Source organism: Antechinus flavipes, chromosome 4 (genome assembly GCF_016432865.1).
Source record: "Antechinus flavipes isolate AdamAnt ecotype Samford, QLD, Australia chromosome 4, AdamAnt_v2, whole genome shotgun sequence".
Taxonomy (NCBI): domain Eukaryota; kingdom Metazoa; phylum Chordata; class Mammalia; order Dasyuromorphia; family Dasyuridae; genus Antechinus; species Antechinus flavipes.
The window spans coordinates 445,745,495-445,768,790 of record NC_067401.1 but is presented as its reverse complement, the minus strand read 5'-3'; the positions used below and the strand labels follow the sequence as shown (position 1 = coordinate 445,768,790).

Sequence of the window (23,296 nt, the reverse complement as noted above, 5' to 3'; positions counted from 1 at the left end):
AAAATGTGTTCTGCTTTGATATGTTATTTTTGTTTTGTAATTTTAGGGGCTTCCTGGAATGGCTGGTCTTGCTGGTTCACCTGGTTACCCTGGCAGGCAGGTGCAGTAACTACGCTCTGCATTTGTCCTTATATTTCTGTTTTATTGTTTAACTTTTTATACTTCTGCATCCATGGGATCAGTATTCAAATAATCTTTTGACAAGGTGTCCTATCTTTAAGGACAAGAGGCCAATGTGTGTGATTGTGATAAGAGTTAATATTACTACTCCATGAGATCATAAACCCTTAGCCTAATTTCCCTCTCAAAACATTGAAACTTGGGAGAATTTATCTGAAAATTTATTCTTCTTTTAAGTTCATCTGCTTTATTTTATTTTCTATTCTGAAGTTTTTGTAATGATGAAAATCAACTTAATAAGCACTTATTAAGTGTTTGGGATGTGTTAGAGTACTAGGAATAAAAATACAAGCACAAAGTGATTGCCTTTAAGGAACTTACATTCTTATGGGAGAAGCCAATACAAAAGAAAGCTGAAATCCAAGAGGGTAAGATACTATGTAGGATCTTGGTATAGAAATTCAAGAGAATAAGGAGATGAGCTTGGAGATAAGTGAAAACAAGGCTGGCTAATGAACTTTTTTAAAAATGTAAGTTCTGAGAAGAAATGAATAAAGAAATGAACCATAGGGTTAGATTGAAATTCCAGTGAGAAGGAAAGAAGTCCAGAAAATAAAGATTAGAACTCGGAGAAAAATGAAGAAATAAATAACCTGGGCACTTTGCTTAAAATGGAGATTCTGCAAGGCACAGACCAATCAGGAAGGAATTAAAGTGGTATTGTGAACTCCCAGAATAAGGAAACTACTTTGAATGATAGAGAAAGTCTGGAGAGTTGTGAGTGTAGCCTGGGAAAGAATGTAGCTTCCTTTTATGTGTTCTTCCTATTTAAATATAAGCTTCTTGAGGGCAGAGACAGTGAGGGTTTGTTTTTGTTTTTTTGTTTGTTTGTTTGTTTGGTTTTTTGCTTGTACTTGTATTACCATGGTGTTTGGCACATGATGCATATTACAGGTATACTACTCGGGAGAGTTGAGGGTATCCATTTTCTGGCTTTTATTTAGTCTTCAAAATAACCATTCCTTCAGTTTTCTTACAAAGTCTGGTTCAGATACTTTTCCATTCACACAAATAAAGGAAATACAAACACCAAAAGAAATTATAAACAAGAGTCTATGGCTTGGTTGTTTAGAAATAGTTAAGAAATGTCTTAGTTCCTTTTTTGTATATTACAATCTCAAAGTTAGTCAAACATTTAAAAATCTCATCAAGTAGTTTACATGTTTTTTGGATGATCCGGAAAGATTATCTAAATACCTAAAACTCAATGCATTTCATTAATATAAAGTGAGGAGTTTTTCAAGCATAAAAATTTATGAGAATTTCATTGGTCCCCAGCCAATGTCCCCAGCCTGTGAAAATTATGTCTTTTATGGCATTTAATTCAGCTTTTTATGGCTTTTGAAAAGAAATGAAAATAATATATAGTTAATGTTTTTTGTTCTTTACTAGGGTTTAGCTGGACCAGAAGGTAACCAAGGTCCTAAAGGTATAAGAGTAAGTAATCATTTTAAAGAGTTCTGTTGAACATAACTGCATCCACACATACAAGTGTTAATAGCCACTGCAACTCTTCTACTTAAATAATTTCTTCAGAGGTTGCCAATGATCCCTTACTTGCCAAATTCAATGGTAGTTTTTTTTTTTTCCTATCTTCATCTCCCCTATTTTTCTTATAACTTTCAACACTACTGATCACTTTCTTTCTGAATGTCTCTTCCTTTTGTTTCTGTGATGATGTCCTTTCCTGGTTCTCCTTATAAGTATCCTTTGTTAGTTTTTAGTCATTTCTTATACCTCATACATTGAGATTCATGAAGGCTTGTTCTGAGCCTTTTTTTTTTTAAATCTAACTTTAATTCTAATTTTTTCATAATTTCCAAAATAATATCCTTAAAACATATATCTGATTTTTTTCAACTCAAAAAACTTTAAGTGACTTTCTTTTGCTTTTAGGATAAAATATAGATTCCTTAAAAATCCATTTTCAAGTAAGGTTCTGCCCTACTTTTCTAAGCTTTAACTTACACAAGCATTATATTGAAGCCAAAGAATTCCCTGAATTAAATATATCCTCTCCTATCTCCCTCCATTTCCACAAGCAAACCTCCATGCCAATAAGGCAATTCTTCATCTTTACTTTTAAAAAACTTTACATTCTTTCAATGTTTAATTTAGGCAAGGAAAGCTTTCCCCTTCTCTACTAGTAAGAGTTTTGTCTTGCCACACAATTTCTCTGTCTGGTTCTCTCCTTGACTTCTATAACTTTCTACTATATGTATCTGTTCATGTTCTATATCTATGTCTTTCTGGCCCCCAAAAGATCTTTTTGTATTTCCAGCACCTAACACAATGCCATATGTATAGTAGGCAATGAATAAATTGTTGGCACGTGGGTAGGCAAGCAAGAGTCTGATCTTTTTGCTACTTTGCTCAGTCTATTATGCACCTATTGTACCTAACTCATTGAATTCTTCATCTATATTTTACTGACTTCAAAAGCACTTTGAAATCCTTACTTGTGAGGCATTGTGTTTTCACCCAAGCAGAGCAGAGATTTGAATGTTTAGGTTCCCTATGCTTACTGAGTTAAGTGTAAGCTCAATTAAGCTGTTTTGGCCCTCTTTACAAACAACTCTCCAGCTGGATAACATAAAACAAAAGCCAGCTGTATTTAAACACAAAGTCACTGAAAACATTGCATTTACCAGAAACTCAGCTGATGACACTGAATGTTCAAAGGCCACACAATTGTCATTCTAATCCCAACAACTTTTGGCATAGCCTCAGAAGGACAGAGTCTCTGAGTTGGAAGGGACTCGGAATGCATTTAATGCAACCCATTCATAAACAGGAATCCCATTGATAGCATTCATCTCTCAGGAGTGAAGGATAATCAAATACCTCCTGTAGCCTCCTGTCCTATTCAGAGAGAGCTTTAAAGATGGTAGAATTTTTTTTTTTAAGATCAAGCTGAAATGTAACTCTTCATCTTTCTACTTTTTTGCCTAATTCCATCCATGAATCAATTTAATCCTCCTTCTGTATGACAGAATTTGAAATGCTTGATGTCAGCTCTTGTGCCTCTCTTTATTGTCTCTTCTCTGGACTGAATCCCCAATCACATCATTTAATACTTTCTTTCTTGTTACCTTCCTGCCCTGATAATTTCTATTCATTCATTAAGACCCAAAAAGTCCTCTGTGAATGAAACTTTCCCAATATAAGCCAGCCTCCAGTGTGAATCTGACATCAGATAATACCTCATATATATCACTCACATGGTTCTTGGTATATATTACTTTGTATTATTAATCATTTTTAATGTGAATGTCCCATTCACCTGATTACATTCTAAATTTAAAGATCTGAATTATACACTTATGGGAGTCCCATAACACTAGGCCAGTATAAATTTGATAAATTTCTTGATTAAATTGTATTGCCTGGAAGAGAAATAGGGAAGAATGAAATGATGTCTCCTTTTAAATTGACCATTTCTCATTAATAGAAATGAGATTATGTAAATGCATATTATATAATATTTTATTAATATTTATATTAACACATATTAGGTTTTACTGACATTTAAGTTAGTAAATTATATTATGTTTTTGCTAATATTTATATTGATAAATTCTATTTTATCAATATTTCAATATAGCTACTTAATTTTTGTCATGTCTTTTAAGGGCTTCATTGGCTCTCCTGGCATGGCAGGACAACCGGGACCTGAAGGAGAAAGAGTAAGTTTGTCAATTTTTAAAATAAAAGTTTATTTTAAAAGTAATATATTTATGATGAACATAGCACATAAATTCATGGTATATGGTTCTTTGCAAGTATTTTGCATTTAGGGAATAAAATTGTTATTTTTTAACACAAAAATGGATTAACAAAAATTATAAACATAGGCTTTTCTTTGTGTACAAAATGGTTATAATAATATTTTTATTATAGTTATAATGATGTCAGCACACCTTCCTAGCTGATAATACATCAGGATTTTTCCTTCCAACTCAATCCTTGCTTACCCATCCTTATATATAAATAAAGCCACATCTAGGGATGGGTAACCTTCACAAGAGTGGTAGGAAAAGGGGAGCAAATATTTCTTGATATGAATAAATCAAGGAGGAAGTGGCAAAAAGAGAGGGAAAAACAACAAGGCAATAAACATTTATTATGTTTCTGCCTTGTGCTAAACACAGTGCTAAGGGCTGGGGATACAAAGAAAGGCAAATAGTACCAAATCTTAAAATTCTAGGTACTGTCCTTAGTAAATTCTACTATTGTAAATACGCTTAACTAATCAACATAGAAAAACAAATTGAATGAAAAAATATTGATTGATTAGACACAAAATTTGTATTTGGAGGGACAGCCCAAGAAGTTCATATTTCATATGGATCTTTTAATGTGAAAAGAATCTCAAACGTTACCCAAGATGTTGGGTAGACCTATTATGGCAAGTTTATGGGAGACTGTGGATGAGCTGCACAGGATGAGTGAGAAGAGATGGTTTGAGATATTCATCATTAGAGAAAATATCCTTTATCAATGAGATCACAGATCTATTTGTAAACCCACATATGTATAGATATGTGCACACATGTGTGTACACAAAAATGTGCATGCATACTTGTGTGCATGCTTTTTTATGTTGTGTTATGTGTGCATGTATATGCATGTATGTATGTGTGTATATGTATATAAATAAATATATAAATAAAACATGAGATCTAGGTCAAGAACCTAACTTTCATAGTATTTATATAACTTAGTTAAAAGAGGAAGTAAGAAATGGAAGCTTTGGAGAGTCACAAAAATCTGTAGTGCGGAAAAATACCAGGAGCATGTCCAGCATGGAACAGTGGAGAAGAGTATTGTATTTACAGTCAGAGGAGCTAGATTCAAATCCTAATTTTGTCACTACCTATGACTTTGGGAAAGTCATTTAATCTCTCTGAGCCTCAGTTTCCTCATCTGTAAAATGAGAGGGTTGAACTCAATGATTTCTAAGATACCTTCTAGTTCTCTACATCCAGGAATCCCCACTAGAAGATTATTGATCCAATTAGGTATGTATATAAAGCACCAACTATATTTTTCTTACATGCTTAAGAGATGCTTAGGATGAACAATATTCTCTATCCCTAAGATTATATTATACTGGAGGATATAATATATAAACAAATAAATAAACAAGCACCAAATAATTTGAAAACAGAGAGTGCTAACATCTAAGAGCATTCAGATAGATATCTGGAGATGGTACTAAACTAGTAGATTTTAAAAGGCTGGACTAGAGGATAGCCTGTAAAAGGTCATAGAGATGAAAAGAGCACATCAATTCATTTAGCTGGAATGTACAATAAGTGAAGGACAATAATAAAATACTTGGAAAGGTAGGCAAAATGCCAAACTGAGGTATTTTATCCCTAGTCTTAGGGAGCCACTAATGGTTAGCCTAGCAATTGCATGGTCAGACCTGTGTTTTAGGCAGATTAATTTGGCATCTAAGATAAATAGAGGAGAGGAACTAGAAGCTGAGAGATGAATCAGGGTTTCATAACTACATAGGTAAAGGCGTTGAGGGCCTGAACTGGCGTTCAACTGGAATGTTGGTCTTTGTGAATGAAAAGAAGGGGAAGGGAAGGAAATATTTTAGAGAATGAATCAACCAAATTTCGGGCATACACACGGAGATGTTCAAGCCAGCAGAATGTTGCAGCAGAATGTAAATGGCAATTATTTCTGTTTTGATCAGAAACCCTAAAGGTCTTCCCCTCCCAGACTGAATTTTTTTTGGTAACTAAGTGGAAGATCATTCTCTGCCTCATTTCTTACCTAGCCTTAAATCACTGGATGGCTATAGCTTCAGTCATACCGAGACCTGTTAATGACCTTAGCTTAAAAAGGCCAAGATCTCCACTGTATTCAGGCCCATCTCCAGCAGTACTGATCTGTATCTTGTCACTGGATCTTGCTTTGTCCTGAAAATAAGTTGGATTTATGTATTACTTCCTTGATAAGATGGTTCTTTTCAAGAATGAAGGACAAAAAAAGCCTGAGATCAACTAAGTGACCAAACCCCACACCTACTATCAAATAGTAGATAGCTGGTTCCCTCTTAAGTGGTGTGTGTGTGTGTGTGTAGGGGGGGATTTGGAGCATGGGTGGGAGTAGGAGCTAAGCTCCTTCCATTGGTGGTCTTTCTTTGTCATGTCTCTTCTTGCATGTTCTCTGGTCCCTTACCATAAACTGATAAATGAGCTAGCTAAAGAAGAATGAGTAGAATATATCATTTTTCACCAAATTGAATATATCTTATCATTTTCTTGCTTTTGTTCTATTAGAGTTGTCTTTATAATTTGGCTAAAATCTTCTCCATTTTACAATTATGTAAGAAACTCCCCCCCCCTTTTTTTTGACAGGAATTAGTAGAAGTAAATCTATTTGGGGGAAGATCTTAACTCATTCTTTAACTTAAACTTTACTTTAACCCCAAGTTGACAAGGCATGTGCCAGGCATTATGCTAAGAAGGGCAAAAAATAGAATCTGCCCTCAAAAGTCTAATGGGAGATCCAAACAACTATCTTCAAACAAGTTACATACAGGATAAAATGGGGGCCATCTCAAAAGGCAGGTGCTGAAATTAAGAGGGATTTTGGAAAGGCTTCATGTAGAGTGTGAGATGTTGGTTAGGTCTGAGGGAATTCAGACAGTGAAGATGAAGAGAAAAGAAGTTCCAGACATTGGGGATAACCAGTGAACATGCCTGGTGTCTGGAGAAGGGATGTCTTGTTCAAGGATCAGAAAAAAAACTTACATTTGATCACAGATAATGTGAAGGGGAGTAAATTGGAATGAAAAATGCTTGTTTCTAATTTTTTAAAAAAATATGAATGGTTTACCTCAAATCCTTAGAACATTTGTTTGGCATGATGGGAATTATCTGCTTCAAACCTCCTGAACCAGACTGATTTCACAAGCTGAACAAAATAGCAGGCAGAGATTATATCTGATTTGAATTCAGCCGCAATTTAATAAAAACACATCTAGTCCTGTCAAACAAGAAAAGCTATACAAAATATCTTTTTCTAAAAACATCATTAACTTCTTTATTTTATGTTGCCTATATATTTCTTGATATATCTTTTCTCCCTTCCCCAAAAGTCATCCCTTATAACAAACTTTTATTGTTGATATGTTTCTTTACTTGTCAATTGGAAGCAACAATAGCATATAATTTAGTTACTTAGGGCAAAAGTCCATATTACATGTCATCTCTATATTACAGGGAGTTCCTGGACAGCGTGGAAGAAAGGGTCCAAAAGGAAGACAGGTAATTGATCTCATTTCTAACTTACTTTAGATTGCCTATTTCTAATTCTAATCTATTAAAAATTAAAAACACATGTGAATGTGGATTCATTTCTCCTTCAAAAGATCAGATTTCTGTTACATGAAGAGCTTGTTCAGCACACAGTAAGTCATTTCACTAATAGGGCAGCTAGGAGGGTGTGATTGGTGGCTGAAGTTCTAGACTTGACATCAAGAAGTTGGTTCAAATTCTGCTTCAGATTACCATCTGTGCCATTTTGGGAAAATGACTAAATTTTACTCGGTCATAATTTTCTCATTTGCTGAATACAGATAATGATAACAATCCAACTCACAAGGTTGTTGAATGAATCAAATGGGGTGAAAATTGTAAAATGTTTTGCAAGTCTTAAAGCTCTGTAAAAACATTAAGTCAATGTTAATTACAGTAATGCTATGTATGATGCTGTTATTGTTATTATTATAGAAAGTCTAAAGTTTTAAACTATTTTTTTAAAATAGGGAATTATTAAGCTCTTGTTTCTTAATGATTAAAGGTAGCTAGGTAGTATAGTACAGGAGAGCCAGGTGGTGATAAGGCTTCAGAATGATGCCAAAGTGCATAGAATAACTCATCTTCATGAGTTCACATCCGACCTCGGACTTTGACTAGCTGTGTGATCTTGGGCAAGTCACTTAATCCTGTTTGTCTCAGATTCCTCATCTGTAAAATGAGCTGGAGAAGGAAATAAAAAACACTCCAGTACCTCTGCTTAGAAAATCCCAAACAGGATCATGAAGAGTCAGACTCAATTGAACAATAACTGATGGTATGACAGATAGATCTCTGGGTCTGGAGTTCAAATCCTGCATTAGATACCAACTATACAAACTTGTAAAAGTTACTTAACCTCTCTTTATCTCAGTTCCCTTATCTGTAAAATGGAAATGATAGTATTTACCTTCCAAGGTCATTATGAGAATAAATGGGATAAAATTTATAAAAAATCACTTAGCACACTAACTGGCATACAGTAAGAACTAAATATATGCTTCTTCCCTTTTCCTTTAACAATTGTGGAAGCTGATTTCTGTTGCTGAAAAGATTAAAAAAGTCAATGAAAAATACAAATTTTGTTTTTAAATGATGAGGTTTTTGTTATTGTTGTTTAGTTATTTTAGTCATGTCTGACTCTTCATGAACCCATTTGGGTTTTTCTTGGCAAAGACATTGGAATGATTTGCCATTTCCTTCTCCAGCTCATTTTACATATGAGGAAACTAAGGCAAACTGGGTTAAGTAACTTACCCAGGGTCACATAGTTAGTTAGTATCTGAGGTCAGATTTGAACTCAGGTCTTTCTGCTTCCAGATCTAGTGGATTAACCACTGTGCCCACAGACAAGTTAACAAAGATTTTAATGTTTTTAGATTTAAATGTTGGTTTATATACGTATGTATATATAGAAATATGTCTATATACATGCATGTATAAACATGTGTATATATGTATTGAGTTATGGATATTGTAATGTATATGTATATACCTATGTGTATATTATATGTGCTTGCAAATATCTATGTATGTTGATATGTGTGCATATGTACATGTACACACACCCACACGTGTGTGTGTGTGTGTGTGTGTGTGTGTGTGTGTGTGAATAACCAGGTTGTGAAGACTATATGGGATTTTAAAGATTTTGCAAGTCAACCTCAGTAGCAAGTTGGAAACTGAGACTTTGTGTTCTCTTACATGTTTTCTGGTAGATAGGGAAGACTGGAATCCCTGTCTTTTCATTACCAACACCAAACTGTTTCTACTGTGTCACAAAGTCTCTATATTTATGTACCAACACAAGAATATTTTTGTAATGAAAGCAGATCATAAATCTACACAACATGACTAAGCATCATTTGCAATATGTCTGGAGCTTCTTGTGCCACATTGGGCTCTATTAAAAAAGAATGGAGTTCTCTGCAAGATTTTCTACAGTCTCTGGTATCTTTGAAGTAACATACTTTGTTTTTCATAAAATTATGATAGAATAGATATTCAAATAAAATTTTAAAGGTTTTTTTAGATTATTAATCAGTTTTGAGAAATTAACTAAATTGATTAAAATAATTCAGGAAACTAAGCTTGTTTCCTTATTTTATTAATCTCTTGGTTCCATTTACTTTATTTAGTATAACCATTATGAAAACAACAACAATAATAACATTTACACAGTATCTATTACAGATTAGGCACTATGCTAAGTACTTTATAAATATTATCTCTTTTGATACTCACAATTCCAGGAAATAGATGTTTAAATTTGTTTTCTTTCTTGATTGTGATGATTCTAATTTGAATTTATCTTTTCTACTCTGCAATGAAATGACGTTGAGTTATTTATTTATGCTAGTTTTCTTGTTTGTGTAAATACTGCATCTTAAATCTTGCTAGACATATTACTTGATTCTATTCTCTGTATTTTATGAAAGATTTATGTTCAACCTTACACATAATTGTGAACCCCTCTCCCTTTCTGACCTTTTTCTTTCTTCATTGGTGACTCCTCTCATCCATGAATCTGGTGGGCTTATTTTTCTTTCTTCAAAAAGGATTTGATGAACTCATTCACACTAAAATGTCACTCAACTCTCTAAATAAGTTTTAAGTTGTTATACATACCTCAGCAAACTTTAAGCTTCATAGATAATATATTCATTGTCATTATTGTTCATATTTTATTTTATTTTACTATTTATTATTATTACTTCATTATACACACACACATATGTGTGTGTGTGTATATATAACCAGATGTTTGATTATTTATTCCAAGGATATTTTAAATTAGAATTTTTAATCTTATATCTTTGAAAAGTAGTAAAGATATAGAAACTGAATATGGGGAACAAAAGCTTAAGCCAAAGGAATTAATCCTCTTTTCTAGTGGAATTTCAGAAATCAATGGGTAGTTGTATGAGATACTTTAATAATTAGGAATCTTTCCTGGCTCCCTTGAAATAATGCCACATTTGTGACCACCTAGTATTCCATTTATTGTAAATGCTTGGTGGTAAAGATTTTTCATTGCATTCAAGGATTTAAAGATATTAAATAATTCTTAGCTTCTTAGTGTGCCCCTATATTATATAATTGTCCTCCAGAACTCCCCAATTCAAAATGAATTTTGAGAGAGAGAAAGATAAACATATAGAAATTCCCAAATGGTTGCTCTATGTAATTTCTTTATAGTTGTCCTGGCCTAAACATTAGAAAATTGGCCATATATGAATGCTATAAAAGTATACCATTTTGTAATGATCTAGGATTCCTAGAAAAGCGATTACAACTCTAAGCCATATGTATCCCATTTCTTTCTTGACAATGTTTGTACTAGAAAATGTGCCTGATCCTATAATATGTCATGTACATCGCATGTACTCACACTTGCATTTTCCATCAAATGATTTGGCCCCATTTATGGTGACATTTCTCAACTCTGGTTGCTAGTCAAACTGTATTCAGGAAAGCCTCATAGATCACTCTGAAATGTTAGCCCATGTGACAATCCCAGTACCCCAAAGATTTATTTCTCTTTATAACAAATGATTTCACCTTCCAATGTGTTGGCTATTCAATTAGCATTTGTAATAATATGAATTATTCACCCAAGGAATCTTGTGCTTCAAGTTTTAGACAATTAGTATGCCAGCTAGAAATACAGATATATCTCATTTTTAAAGTATCTGTATTAAAGGAAAAGAGAATGAAGTATAGATTTACTGCTGAAAGTTTTATTGGAGGTCACCCAGTGCAGCCCCATAATTTGACATACAAGGTTAAAATCCTATAAGTCTTTTTTCTTTTCTTTTCTTTTCTTTTCTTTCCCCTGAGGTAATTGGGGGGTCATACTCAGAGTCATATAGCTAGGAAGTGTTAAATGTTTGAGGTCACATTTGAACTCAGGTCTTCCTAACTTCAGAGTTTGTGCTCTATCCACTGCACCACCTAGCTGTCCCTGCTATAAGTCTTCAAACCCATATTCTTTAACGACATAAAAAACTCTTTACCACCTTTAATAGTATTTCTTCTCTCAGTAGTTTAAAAAAAAGTTAAAGCATACTATAATATTAATTTATCTTGCATTATATAATTAATTATCCATATAGTATACACCCTTTTTAAGACAAAAAGAATTTAAATGGCATTGTGGGAAGAGTGTTACAGTTGAGGTCAGAGTAACTAGATTCAAATTATAGTCCTAATAATTGTATTGACATGCAACCTGGGGCAAGATGCTTGTGTGAACTGAGGAATTTATATTAGATGATTTCTAAGAAGTACATAGAGTCAGGAAGACCAAGCATACTTACTGGCTAGTGAGCCTGAACAAGTCAGTTATCCTCCCTTTGCCTCAAATTTCCTGAGCTCTAAATGTGAATTACAATGGAATGTACTTATCAGGATTGTTGTGAGGATCAAATGAGGTAATATTCCTTCCTCCTTCCTCCCTTCCTCCCTTCCTCGACAATTGGGGTTAAGGTGAGTTGCCCAGGGTCACACAGCTAGGAAGTGTTAAGTGTCTGAGTCATATTTGAACTTAGGTCCTCCTGACTTCAGGTCTGGTGCTATATCTACTGCGCTACCTAGCTGTCACTAAAGTAATATTTCTAAAATGTTTAGTACAGTATCTAGCACATAGTAAATACTTAATAAGTACTTGTTTCTTTCTTCCCTCTTCTGTTAAAGACCCTTCCATCTTTAAATTTATAATGCGAATACTAAACACACACATATACATACATACAACCAACTTATTTATTTGATTTGATTTGATTTTAGGTTAATATCCTTTTAGGTTTTTTTGTCCCGATTATTTTATGAGGTAGATTGTTGTTTCTTTTCATATGATGTTTAAAACTTTGTGTGCTCATATTTGTGGTCACCAAGTCAATAAATGGGACTGATTCTCATCAAGGATTATTTAATTTTCTTAGGTCAGTTTATAACCAATTCAAAGTTATCAAAATGCTCATAAATTAGTAGTTATACATAATGCTCTAGATGCTACTAAAGAAACTAGCTTTTACCAAGAGAGATATTTCATTATACAATTTTTCAGTCATGTCCAACTCCTCCTGACTCCACAGACCATAACATATCTGGCTCTCCTATTCTCTATTGTCTCCCCATGTCTGTCCAAGCTCATGTTCATTGTTTCCATGGCACTATCCAACAAATCCTTTGCTATCGCCTTCTCTTTTTGCCTTCAATCCTTCCCAACATTGGGGTTTTTTCCCATTGAGTCCCATCTTCTTATTATGTGGTCAAGGTATAAATAAACTTTAGCTTTAATATTTGGCCTCCCAGTGAAGAGCCTGAATTGATTTAATTATTGGCTGGTTTGATCTCCTTGTTGTCAAAGGTCTCTCAAAAGTCTTCTCTAGCAGTACAATTGAAACGTCTGAATTCTGCATTGCTCAGCTTTTCTTATAGTCCAATTCTCACAGCCATCCATTGCTTCTAGACAATCTGTACAGCTTTGATTATACTAATCTTTGTTGGCAGATTAATCATAAGTTTCCTCCCAAGGAACAAGTTTGTGAATGATCTTTGAGCCCAGAATATAAAATCTACCCCACTTCTATTTCTGTTCCCTCTATTATATATAAAAATAATTTTGATGTTCATTTTTGTCCTTTCTCATATCCCCTTTAGAAATCAGTAAGGTACTATATCTAACTAAATTTTTGAATCCCATATTCTCTATAGATAGTACACAAATATTTTTTAATGATGATGCTTTCAAGAGCTTAAATTTGATTTAATTAAACATTTTTTGGGTAATATACATGAGGGTTTGCTTGATGAAAATGTAAGAAGGAAACAAGAAGGTTTTGGAAAACAATTTTCTGACCTCTTCTTTACAGTCACAAATTTGACTGAAAGGTAGAAAGAATACAAGACCCTGCTGTATTTATTGATTGCCCCCAAAAAGCATCTGTCTTAGTTAGAAGAGAATGTGGCTTGGGTGTCCTCCAACCTTGAATTTCAAAGAAAATTTCATGATAAATTCAATCACAGAGATAACTCTTATGACTCACTAATTATTAACATCAAGCTGAGAATACAATAGGGAGATATATGCTTGCCAAAGGTGAACACCATGAGCTGGAGAGTGTCCTACAGGAGATCACTGTAGGAATTTTCTATAGTTAGTAAAGAACTCTAATGTCTCCTTTTAGTTAAAGATAGTGAGATGTTGCTAGTAAGCTCCAAGATATTATAATTCTTTTCTTGTAATAACCCATATTTCCTCAGAAGAAATTCTCCTAGAAATCCTTTAGAAAAATACAGTCTATTTTGGTGATCTAGATTGTATTTGGGAAATTGTATAATGCTTCTCACAATCCAAACCCTATCTTCATCCTCAACTTTGTGCAAACATCCATCTTCCTAATACAGATGTTTACCTGGAAATTCTGTATGGTTGTGAATATTAGAACACCAAAACTTCCAAAAGATCAAAGTTACAGGTCATTTAAGGCAATAAAGAAGTTATTGTTTTCCATTCTTGAAGAGAACCAAAATGACACTGCTATATTAAGATCAAGTTAGTATGTACAGGTTTAGCTGATCAGACCAATATGAGCGTGGTTCTACCATGGGGTAGGGGGTAGGAGGAAGAGACACAAATAGTCCTTGTGAACATTTGGGCTTGATGCTATAACTATGGACTTCTTACATTTTTCTGAATTAATTCAATTCTGCTTTGCTCACAGAACATAGCCCTTCCTCTGATAAGGCTATGCCATGCTAGACGATCCCATGTTGGTGTCTCCCATGTCATGCAATTGATTGTTCTTAAGAGATACCTTGAAGGTATCCTTGTATCACTTTTTTGACAGTCTTGTGAGTGCTTGCCCTATATGAGTTCGCCATAAAATGGTCTTTTTGGCTAGCATAAATTTAGCATTTGAACAGTATGGGCAGCCCAATGGAGTTGAACTCTTGACAATAGAGTTGAAATTTGGCAGTTTAGTCTGAGAAAGGACCTTAGTATCTAGTACCTTATCCTGCTAGAATCTTCCTAAGGCAGTGCAAATGTAAATGATTCAGTTTCCTGGCATGATGCTGAAATACTGCCTAGGTTTTACAGACATAGCAATGAGGGCAAAAAATTGCCCAAGTAATATCATTGTGAAAATATAAAGGAAGTAGAGGTCATCCTGAAGTGAAATTAAGCTATGTCAGATAGACATATGTAATGTTCTTAGTTCGGTTTTCTGGAGGTTTTTGGAGCAGCCTTCGTTTCAGTAGAGTAATCACCCTAAGAGTAGCCAGGGGTTAAAGTCCAAATCCTCTATTGTCCCCTTCAAAGTCTTGTCTCCTTTCCTAGGCCCTGATTAGCTTTCTTAAAAACTTTGTGGAGTCTTGGTATCAGTGGAGAAAATGCAGGAGGACAGGTCTGCTACCACAGGGTGTGAGATGGGATGAATGATTCTGAGTCTAAGGGTTTGTGCTTCAGCCTTTAGTCCGCTTGTCTTCCCTAGGTCTGAAAGAATCTGGCTGAGGCTCCCAGCTTATATGTGCTACACTGAGTATAAACCAATCATTATGTCACTAGGAAACCATTATTTATTGTAAGATTAAATCAATCACATTGAACTAGAGAACTATTAATCATCATGCTAAACTAGATAACCATTGTCTTATCAATTCCATTGACTTAACATCTTGTAAGAATCCTTGTTTCAGAGTTCTGGCCCATAACACAGATGTAAAGGCTACAGTGGTATCCATGAAGTGTAAGATGACCTAAAACATAGCCTCAAAGACAATGTATAGGTGACATGTCGTTGTCCTTCATTTTCGAAGAGGACCAAAATGACATCATTAAATGGTATGTAATGCCTTTTGATGCATGCATGATTTGGATTTAAGTGAGACAGAGCTGCAGGAAGTCATAATCCTCCCTCTCTCTTCTAAAGCCACTATTATCCTGTGGCAGAATAAAATCAAGACACCTGGTAATGACTCAAGGTACAATGGGTGACCTCTGTGTTTCTGATATATGACCAAGCTCTAAGCACTCCACAATACCCCCTTCACCTGCTTTCATGGCCTTGGAACAAATTGTTCTCATCTGCCCATCACACAAGGGAAAGTCTTTACATACTTGGGTTAGACACCCCCTCTAAGTCATGTAGATTTGAGACTCTTTGGAACCCTTAACCTGGTTTTTCTCTTCTTCCAAAATGGTTTACCTGTGCGTGCTACAGCTTCTTAGAGCCACAGGTAAGTGTTGGGTGGATCAGGTGGGCACCAAAGGTGGAAAGCAGCCCTGTGAAGGGCTTGGAAGCTTTGGAAGCTAATTTTTCCTGAATACACCTTACACCCCAGGTAACATATACAGAGTCTAAGAAAGTAGAGGAACAGAGAGAAAGGATGGCATAAATGCGTTGTGATCTGTACCAGTGAAGCAATACTTGCAGTAAAAAGATCTCAAATCCACTGAAGAATTGTAATATGCCTAACTATTTTGTTTAATGCATTTTGCCAGCGTACATGTCCCATTATTGTCTGGTTATATTTAATAGTGCTTAGAGATTTTATCCATCACTTCCTAGGGTTAGTTATCATTTGCTGCAAAAGATAAGCTAAATTCAATTCAGCAACCATTTATTAAGTGTTTACTGCATATAAAACACTGTCCTAAAAGCTGGAAGATGTTTGGATCTAGTAAGAACATTTGTTATGATTAAAAAGGCTCCCTTTGGGTAAGTGGGTTGTGGGGAAAAAAAGGTTTAAGTATTTAAAGAAGAAAAAGTGGTTATTGTTTAATATGTACACTCAGACTAAAGTTATGTGCCTAAAAAGGTACTATTGAGGTCACATTTTCTCTTCTTTTTTCATGTATCCTAGCATATAGAAGTTCAACTAAATTTTAGCCTTTGCTGTAAGTGTTAGAAGAAAACGAGCCAATCTTAATTTTTTGTTAATGTTTTCCATATGTCTCAATGATTTTATTTTATATTTCCCAATTTCAAGTTGAGAAACTTGGAGCCAGAAGATTCAAATTTTAGAGCTCTGGGGAAAGAGAAGCCTGGTTCACATCTGAATTGTGCCTAATCCCCAACAGCATTTTAGCTTTAAAAGAAAAAATAACCATAGATAGATTCATCATAAAAGAAAAGGAAGATCCACTGACAAAAATTTCATGTGGATTTAATAACTTCAAATTCCATTTCATCTTATCAGAATCCAAATAACCCCTCACTTAGGATGTATTTCCAAAGTTCTTTCTCCAGTCTCACAGCCAGGAAAATCTGGAGCTGCTAAAATTTTACATGACTATCAGATTAACTTGATCATCAGTCACTTCCTTACATTAAATCATCCATGCAAATTGGCATGGCACATAGGCCCAGCCTTGAATGAATTTAGTTCAAAATTAACTTTTTAGGAAAGAAGCTAAAGTTTTATAACTAGTGTGGGACTTGCTCTCCATAGTACCTGGCCAATGACAGATGCCAAAATGTAGAAAGTTCCAGGATATTTTTAAAAATTCTTTTGGGTATAGAGAGTGGTGAGTCAGATTTCTATTGTTCCTTGCAATAAGAGATTTTGCACAGAACAAAACTTTGTGAGTGCATCTATCCAGATCCCCAGAGTTCTTACTCTTCCACTGGAATGTTAGAAATAGCAAAACTCTCCAAAATGGTGGGAAAACAACACCCTTAAAAAGACCAGGTGGCAGAAATATTTATTCTTCTGAAATAGTAGAGAAATATTATAAGTAAATAATAAAAGGAAGTTATTAGGAAAATATTAGAAAACAATTTTTTTAGCTCATACCTTCATTTTGGAAAAGTCAGCTTTAAGTAGATGCCATGTATGTTTGGCTCCTAATGATAGTGTTACAATTTCAGAGTTAAGTAGCCTTCTTGACATCTGTTATTTGTTTCTATCCTTGGCCCAAGATTATTTTAAGTATATATCACATAGTTGAGTTTTAGATATATGTTTTACAAGGCACTTGGGAAGCATTTTTCTTTGTCTCAGGATATAACTGAAATATTTTTGGTCATAAAGAATTCAGCATATATATGACAATTTCAAAAGTTTCAAATAGTCTATTTTGTCAAATACAGAACAAACCTATTCTGTCACTTGTGTTATCAAAGCAAGCAGAATGCAACTTTGACTAATATCTCAATCTACTTGAAAAATGATGATTACATCAAAGTGAAGTGATCAGTTTTGCATAACAAGTTTTGGATGAGTTTAAACTGAGCTAGAATAATACTGGTAAGCAGTAAAAAGAATGATTTTACTCAGTAATGTTTGTTTAAGATTGAAGAGGAAAACTAAGGTTTTCTTTTTGGAATGCCTAAGTCAGGGTCATGGGGAATAGGATTTCTCAAAGTTTTCTTTATTTCCAAGATTTAGAAAATATTTTGTGATTGGGTATTTGTGTTATATGTACCTATATGATAGGTAGTGGTGATGGTAGAGTATTCAAGGAAGACTACTCTACCGGGCATCAACTCTCACCTGTGGCTCCAAGAAACTTTAGCATGTGCCTGTGCACATCCCAGGACAACATCTTGGTAAACAAACTGAAACACACTGGGGTAACCTATAAACCTCAGGACCCATTGGTGAGTTAGGGAGATATGTACCTTTTTCATGTGAAGACTTTCCCTGGCAGAATGGACAAATGAGAACAATTTATTCCATTGGCCAAGAGAGAAAGTAAAGCAGCCACTTTCGAAGCACTTAGGACTTGGTTTAAGTAACACATCAAGATATCAAGACAAGTTCATCCAGTATATCCCAAGCCATCAACAGTCATTTTATCTGTTGTTCCGACATTGGAGTTTGATGACTCTGGAAGAGAAAGTAAGGCTGATGGTTTTGCTTCACTTAAATCCAACTTAGGTGTGAGTCAAGATATCACCATGTGATGTCAATGGTACTCTTTAAAAAATGAAGGACAAACATCAAATGCCTGTACATATGATCATTTCATTTCATTTCTGTAAGTCTTTTTTGATCTTGGACCTATAATTCATGCTTAAAACTTTTAACATTTTTTTCAGGTATCATTTATGCATTTTATAGAAGACCTACCAAAAAAAGATGTCTTGAAAACACCTCACATTTTTAAAGTCGCTACCAATTTTTTAGGTTTATAATATATAGAAATCAGTGAATACTTATTAAGCTTTATATGCCAGGAATTGTGCTGGAGATGTAAAGAGGGGCAAAAGACAGGACCTTCTCTAAAGGAACTCATATTCTATTAGGAGGGATAACATGTAAATGAGTATATGATTACAAGACATATACAGCATGAATGGAAATTAAATTTTTATAAAGCTTTTTATTTTCAAAACATATGCATAGATAGTTTTCAACATTCACCCCTGCAAAACCTTGTGTTCCAAATTTTTTTCTCCTTTCTTTCCCCCATCTTCTCCCCTAGATGGCAAATAGTCCAATATATGTTAAATTTGCAATTCTTCTATACATATTTCCACAATTATGCTGCCCAAGAAAAATCAGATTGAAAACAAAAAAATGAGAAAAAACAAAAAGCAAGCAACAAAAAAGTGAAAATGCTTGTGATCCACACTCAGTCCCTACAGTCCCCCCTCTGGGTGAAGATGACTTTCTCTATCACAAGTGCATTGGAAAATGAATGTGAACTATTTGATTTTTGATTTTCTTCCCGAGTTATTTTTACCTTCTGAATTCAACTCTCCCTGTGCAGTGGGAGAACTGTTTGGTTCTGCAAATATGTATTGTATCTAGGATATACTGCTACATATTTAACATATATAGGACTGCTTGCCATCTTGGGGGGGGGAGGAGGGAGGGAGGGGAAAAAACGAAACATAAGTGATTGCAAGGGATAATGCTGTGTAAAAATTATCCTGACATGGATTCTGTCAATACAAAGTTATTATTAAAAAAAAAAAAAAAAAAAAAAAACAAGTGCATTGGAACTGCCCTCAATCAACTCACTGTTGAAAAGAGCCACATCCATCAGAATTGATCATCATAGCTGCTGTTCTTTTGGTTCTGTTCTTTATAGAGATTAATTTTAAGTGGAAGGGAGTCAGACTCAGAAAGACCTCCTATAGAAGGTAAAAATTGAACTGTCTTGAAGAAAGCCAGGGAAATTTGGAATTGGACAAGAAAAGGACTAACATTGCAGGTATAAGAAAATAACCTGTACACGTATAAGATTTGGGAGATGGAATGCTATATGCAAGAAACAACACAGAGTTCAGTATAGTGAGAGTTTGTAGGGGAAATGATGTCTAAGAACAATTTTTTAAAAATAGGTAAGGACCAAAAAGTAAAGGGTGTGAAATGCCAAAGAGAGGTAAACGCAAAGTTAAAGAGCCCTACTGGAGGTTAATATAAGGCGTGTGTATATGCGTGTGTGTGTGTGTGTGTGCATGCGCATGTATGTACATGTATATGCATATATACATTCTTGCTATAAATAAAAGGACATAGAAAGCTAAATGGAAGAGTATCTCCCAGGTCCTTCTTGGAGTGGCAATTTTTTTTTTTTTTTTGGTAAATAGTATTTTACTTTTTTCCAGTTATAGGCAAAGATAGTTTTCAACATTTTTTATAAGATTTTGAATTTCAATTTTTTTCTCTTTCTCTTCTTCCCTATCAACTCCCCTCCCCAACAAGGCAAGCAATCTGATATAGGTTACATGTGTGCAAATATATTTCCACATTATGAAAGAAGAAATGGAACAAAAGGAAAAAGCCACAAATAAGAAAAAAAAACCCAAAGTGGAAATAGTATGCTTCAATCTTCATTCGTACTTTCTCTAGATGTGGATGGCATTTTCCATCATAAATCTTTTGGAGTTGTCTTGAATCACTGTATTGCTGAGAAGAGCTAAGATAGTTGATCATTGCACAATGTTTCTATTTCTGTGCACAATGTTCTCCTCTTTTTGTTCACTTCACTCAGCATCAGTTCATATAAGTCTTCCCAGGTTATTCTGAAATCTACCTGCTCAATATAGTAGCAATAGTATAATAGTATTCCATTTCATTCACAAAACATAATTTTTTCAGCTATTCCTCAATTGATGGGCATTCCCTCGATTTCAAATTTTTTGCCATAACAATAAAGAACTGCTATAAATATTTTAATAGACCTAGTAATGGATCAGAGGTCATGCCCAGTTTGATTACCCTTTGAGCATAGCTCCAAATTGCCCTCAAGAATGGTTGGATTAGTCCCCAACTTTCCTAATACTGTTTTAGTGTCCCAATTTTCCGAAATCTTTTTCAACATTTATTATTTTCTTTTCCTCTCATATTAATCAACCTGGTAGGTGTGAGGTAGAACCTCAAGGTTGTTTTAATTTTTATTTCCTAATAAATAGTGATTTAGGCATTTTGTATGATTAGAGATAGCTTTTATTTCTTTACCTGAAAACTGCTTTTTCATATCCTTTGACCATCTGTCAATTGGGGAATGACTTCTATTCTTATTGACTCAGTTCTCTGTTTCAGAAATGAGGCCTTTATCAGAAACAATTGCTTTAAAAGTTGATTTCCATCTTTCTGCTTTCCTTCTAATCTTGTTACATTGGTTTTATTTGTGTAAATTTTTTAACTTAACATAATCAAAATTACCCATTTTGCATTTTATAATATTCTCTGTCCCTTGTTTAGTCATAAAGTCTTCCCTTCTCCATAAATCTGACAGGTAGATTATTCCTTGCTCTCCTCATTTATTTATGATATCATACCTATTTTGATTTTATCTTGGTGTAGTGTGTGAGATATTGATGTATGCCTAGTTTCTGCCATACCATTTTAAAGTTTTCTCAGTAGTTTTTGTCAAATAGTTTTTACCTCAGAAGCTGTAGTCTTTGAGTTTATTAAACTATAGATTGCTATAATCATTTACTAATCGGTTTCACTAACCTGCTAATCTTTTTCTTAGCTAATATTGAACAGTTTTGATGATTGCATCTATATAACATAGTTTTAAATCTGGTACAGTTAGCCCATCTTGCTATGCATTTTTTTTCATTCATTCCCTTGATATTCTTGACCTTTTTTTCTTCCAGATGAATTGTTATCATTTTTTTAGTTCTATAAAATATTTTTGTAATTTGATTGGTATGGCACTGAATAAGTAAATTAATTTAGGTAAAATCACCATTTTTATTATAATAATTATTCCTACCCATGGGCAAATAATATTTCTCCAATTGTTTAGATCTTACTTTATATGAAAAGAATTTTGTAATTATGTTTATATAATTCCTGGATTTCCTCCAAAAATGAACTCCCAAATATTTTTCATTTTTAATAGATATTTTAAATGGAATTTCTCTTTCTATCTCTTCTTTGTGAACTTTGTTGGTAATATATAGTAATGTCGATGATTTATGTGGGTTTATTTAACATCTTGCAACTTTGCTAAAGTTGTTAATTATTTCAAGTTTTTTTAGCTGATTCTCTAGGGTTCTCTAAGTATGCCATCACACCATTGGCAATGAGCAAAAGTTTTGTTTCCTTATTGCTTATTCTAATTTCCTCAGTTTCTTTTTTCCCCTTTATTGCTAAAGCAAACATTTCTTGGATAATATTTAATAATAGTACTGATAATGGGCATCTGATCTTATCATGAAGGGTTATCCTCCTTACAAATAATGTTTGCTGATAGTTTTAGATACCACTTATCATTTTAAGGAAAACTCCACTTATTCCTATGCTTTCTAGCATTTTAAACAGGAATAGGAGCTGCATTTTTTTTCAAAAAAGCTTTTTCAACATCTGTTGAGACAAATTATATGATTTTTGTTAATTTTTTCCAGATAGTTTATGTGGTATCAAATTAATTATTCTGTAAATGTTTGGTAGAATTCATTTGTAAATCTATCTGGCCCTGGAGATTTTCTCCTTTTTTTTTGCCAGGGGTGGGGGTGGGGAGGAGGACATAGTCATATCTTTTTAAAATATATTCATTTACTTAAAACTTAAATAGGAAATAGAAAAAGAAAAAAAACTCTCTCGTGTGCAAGGCAAAATACGAGAGAGTTCAAAATATGTAATAATAAACTTGAAAAGCATATATAATATGCTTTCTTGAACCATCCATCTTTGCTTTCTTGTAGGGATTTTTTTTTGTCCTCTGCTATGCACATTTTACTTTATTCTTCCCCTTCTTGGCTCCCTCTTCATCTTCCCCAAGTAACATACAGTTAATACTATATGCCTGCATATATACACACACATATATATGCACTATACATACAAATATATACATATACATAGACTTACATTTATATAAATCTGACATATAGCTGACATATAGGTTTCTCTTTTTTGATTGAATCTTTGACTTTCAGATCAGTGATTGCTCTCTCTACTTTTTTCTAATAAATTCTACTCATAATAAATTCTACTAAACATAAATTATGTTTATGTATATTTCTTATTTTCCATCCTTGTCAACTTTTCTACTTTATTTCTATCCATTAGCTTGTCTTGCTATTAATCTCCCCATTCCCAAAGGATCCTTCTCTTATCCTCTCCTCTCTACCCTTTTCTTCCCTCTTTATCTTATTCCCATTAATTTACATATTCTTCTTTACCCCATCTTATCTATTCCCTTCTCCTTTTATTTCTTTATAAATTTTGGAAGGTCTTATACCATTCTGCACATATATAGTGTACATACATACATACATACATATATATGTATATATACATATATTTTCCTCTTTAACCCATTTTTAATGTGAGTAGTATTTCAAGTTATCTTCCCCCATGTCATCTTTGTCAATTCT

At 33.9% G+C, this 23,296-nt stretch overlaps 1 protein-coding gene across 1 annotated transcript in view; it reads left to right on the top strand.

Moving 5' to 3' along the window:
- The window catches only part of COL24A1 (collagen type XXIV alpha 1 chain), a 354,155-nt gene that overhangs the window by 95,200 nt on the left and 235,659 nt on the right, over positions 1-23,296 (top strand). Inside the window, exons 10-13 of the mRNA XM_051999253.1 lie at positions 47-100; positions 1,573-1,617; positions 3,813-3,866; positions 7,425-7,469. Of these exons, the coding sequence (XP_051855213.1) occupies positions 47-100; positions 1,573-1,617; positions 3,813-3,866; positions 7,425-7,469 (198 nt within the window). The remainder of the gene's footprint in view (positions 1-46; positions 101-1,572; positions 1,618-3,812; positions 3,867-7,424; positions 7,470-23,296) is intronic.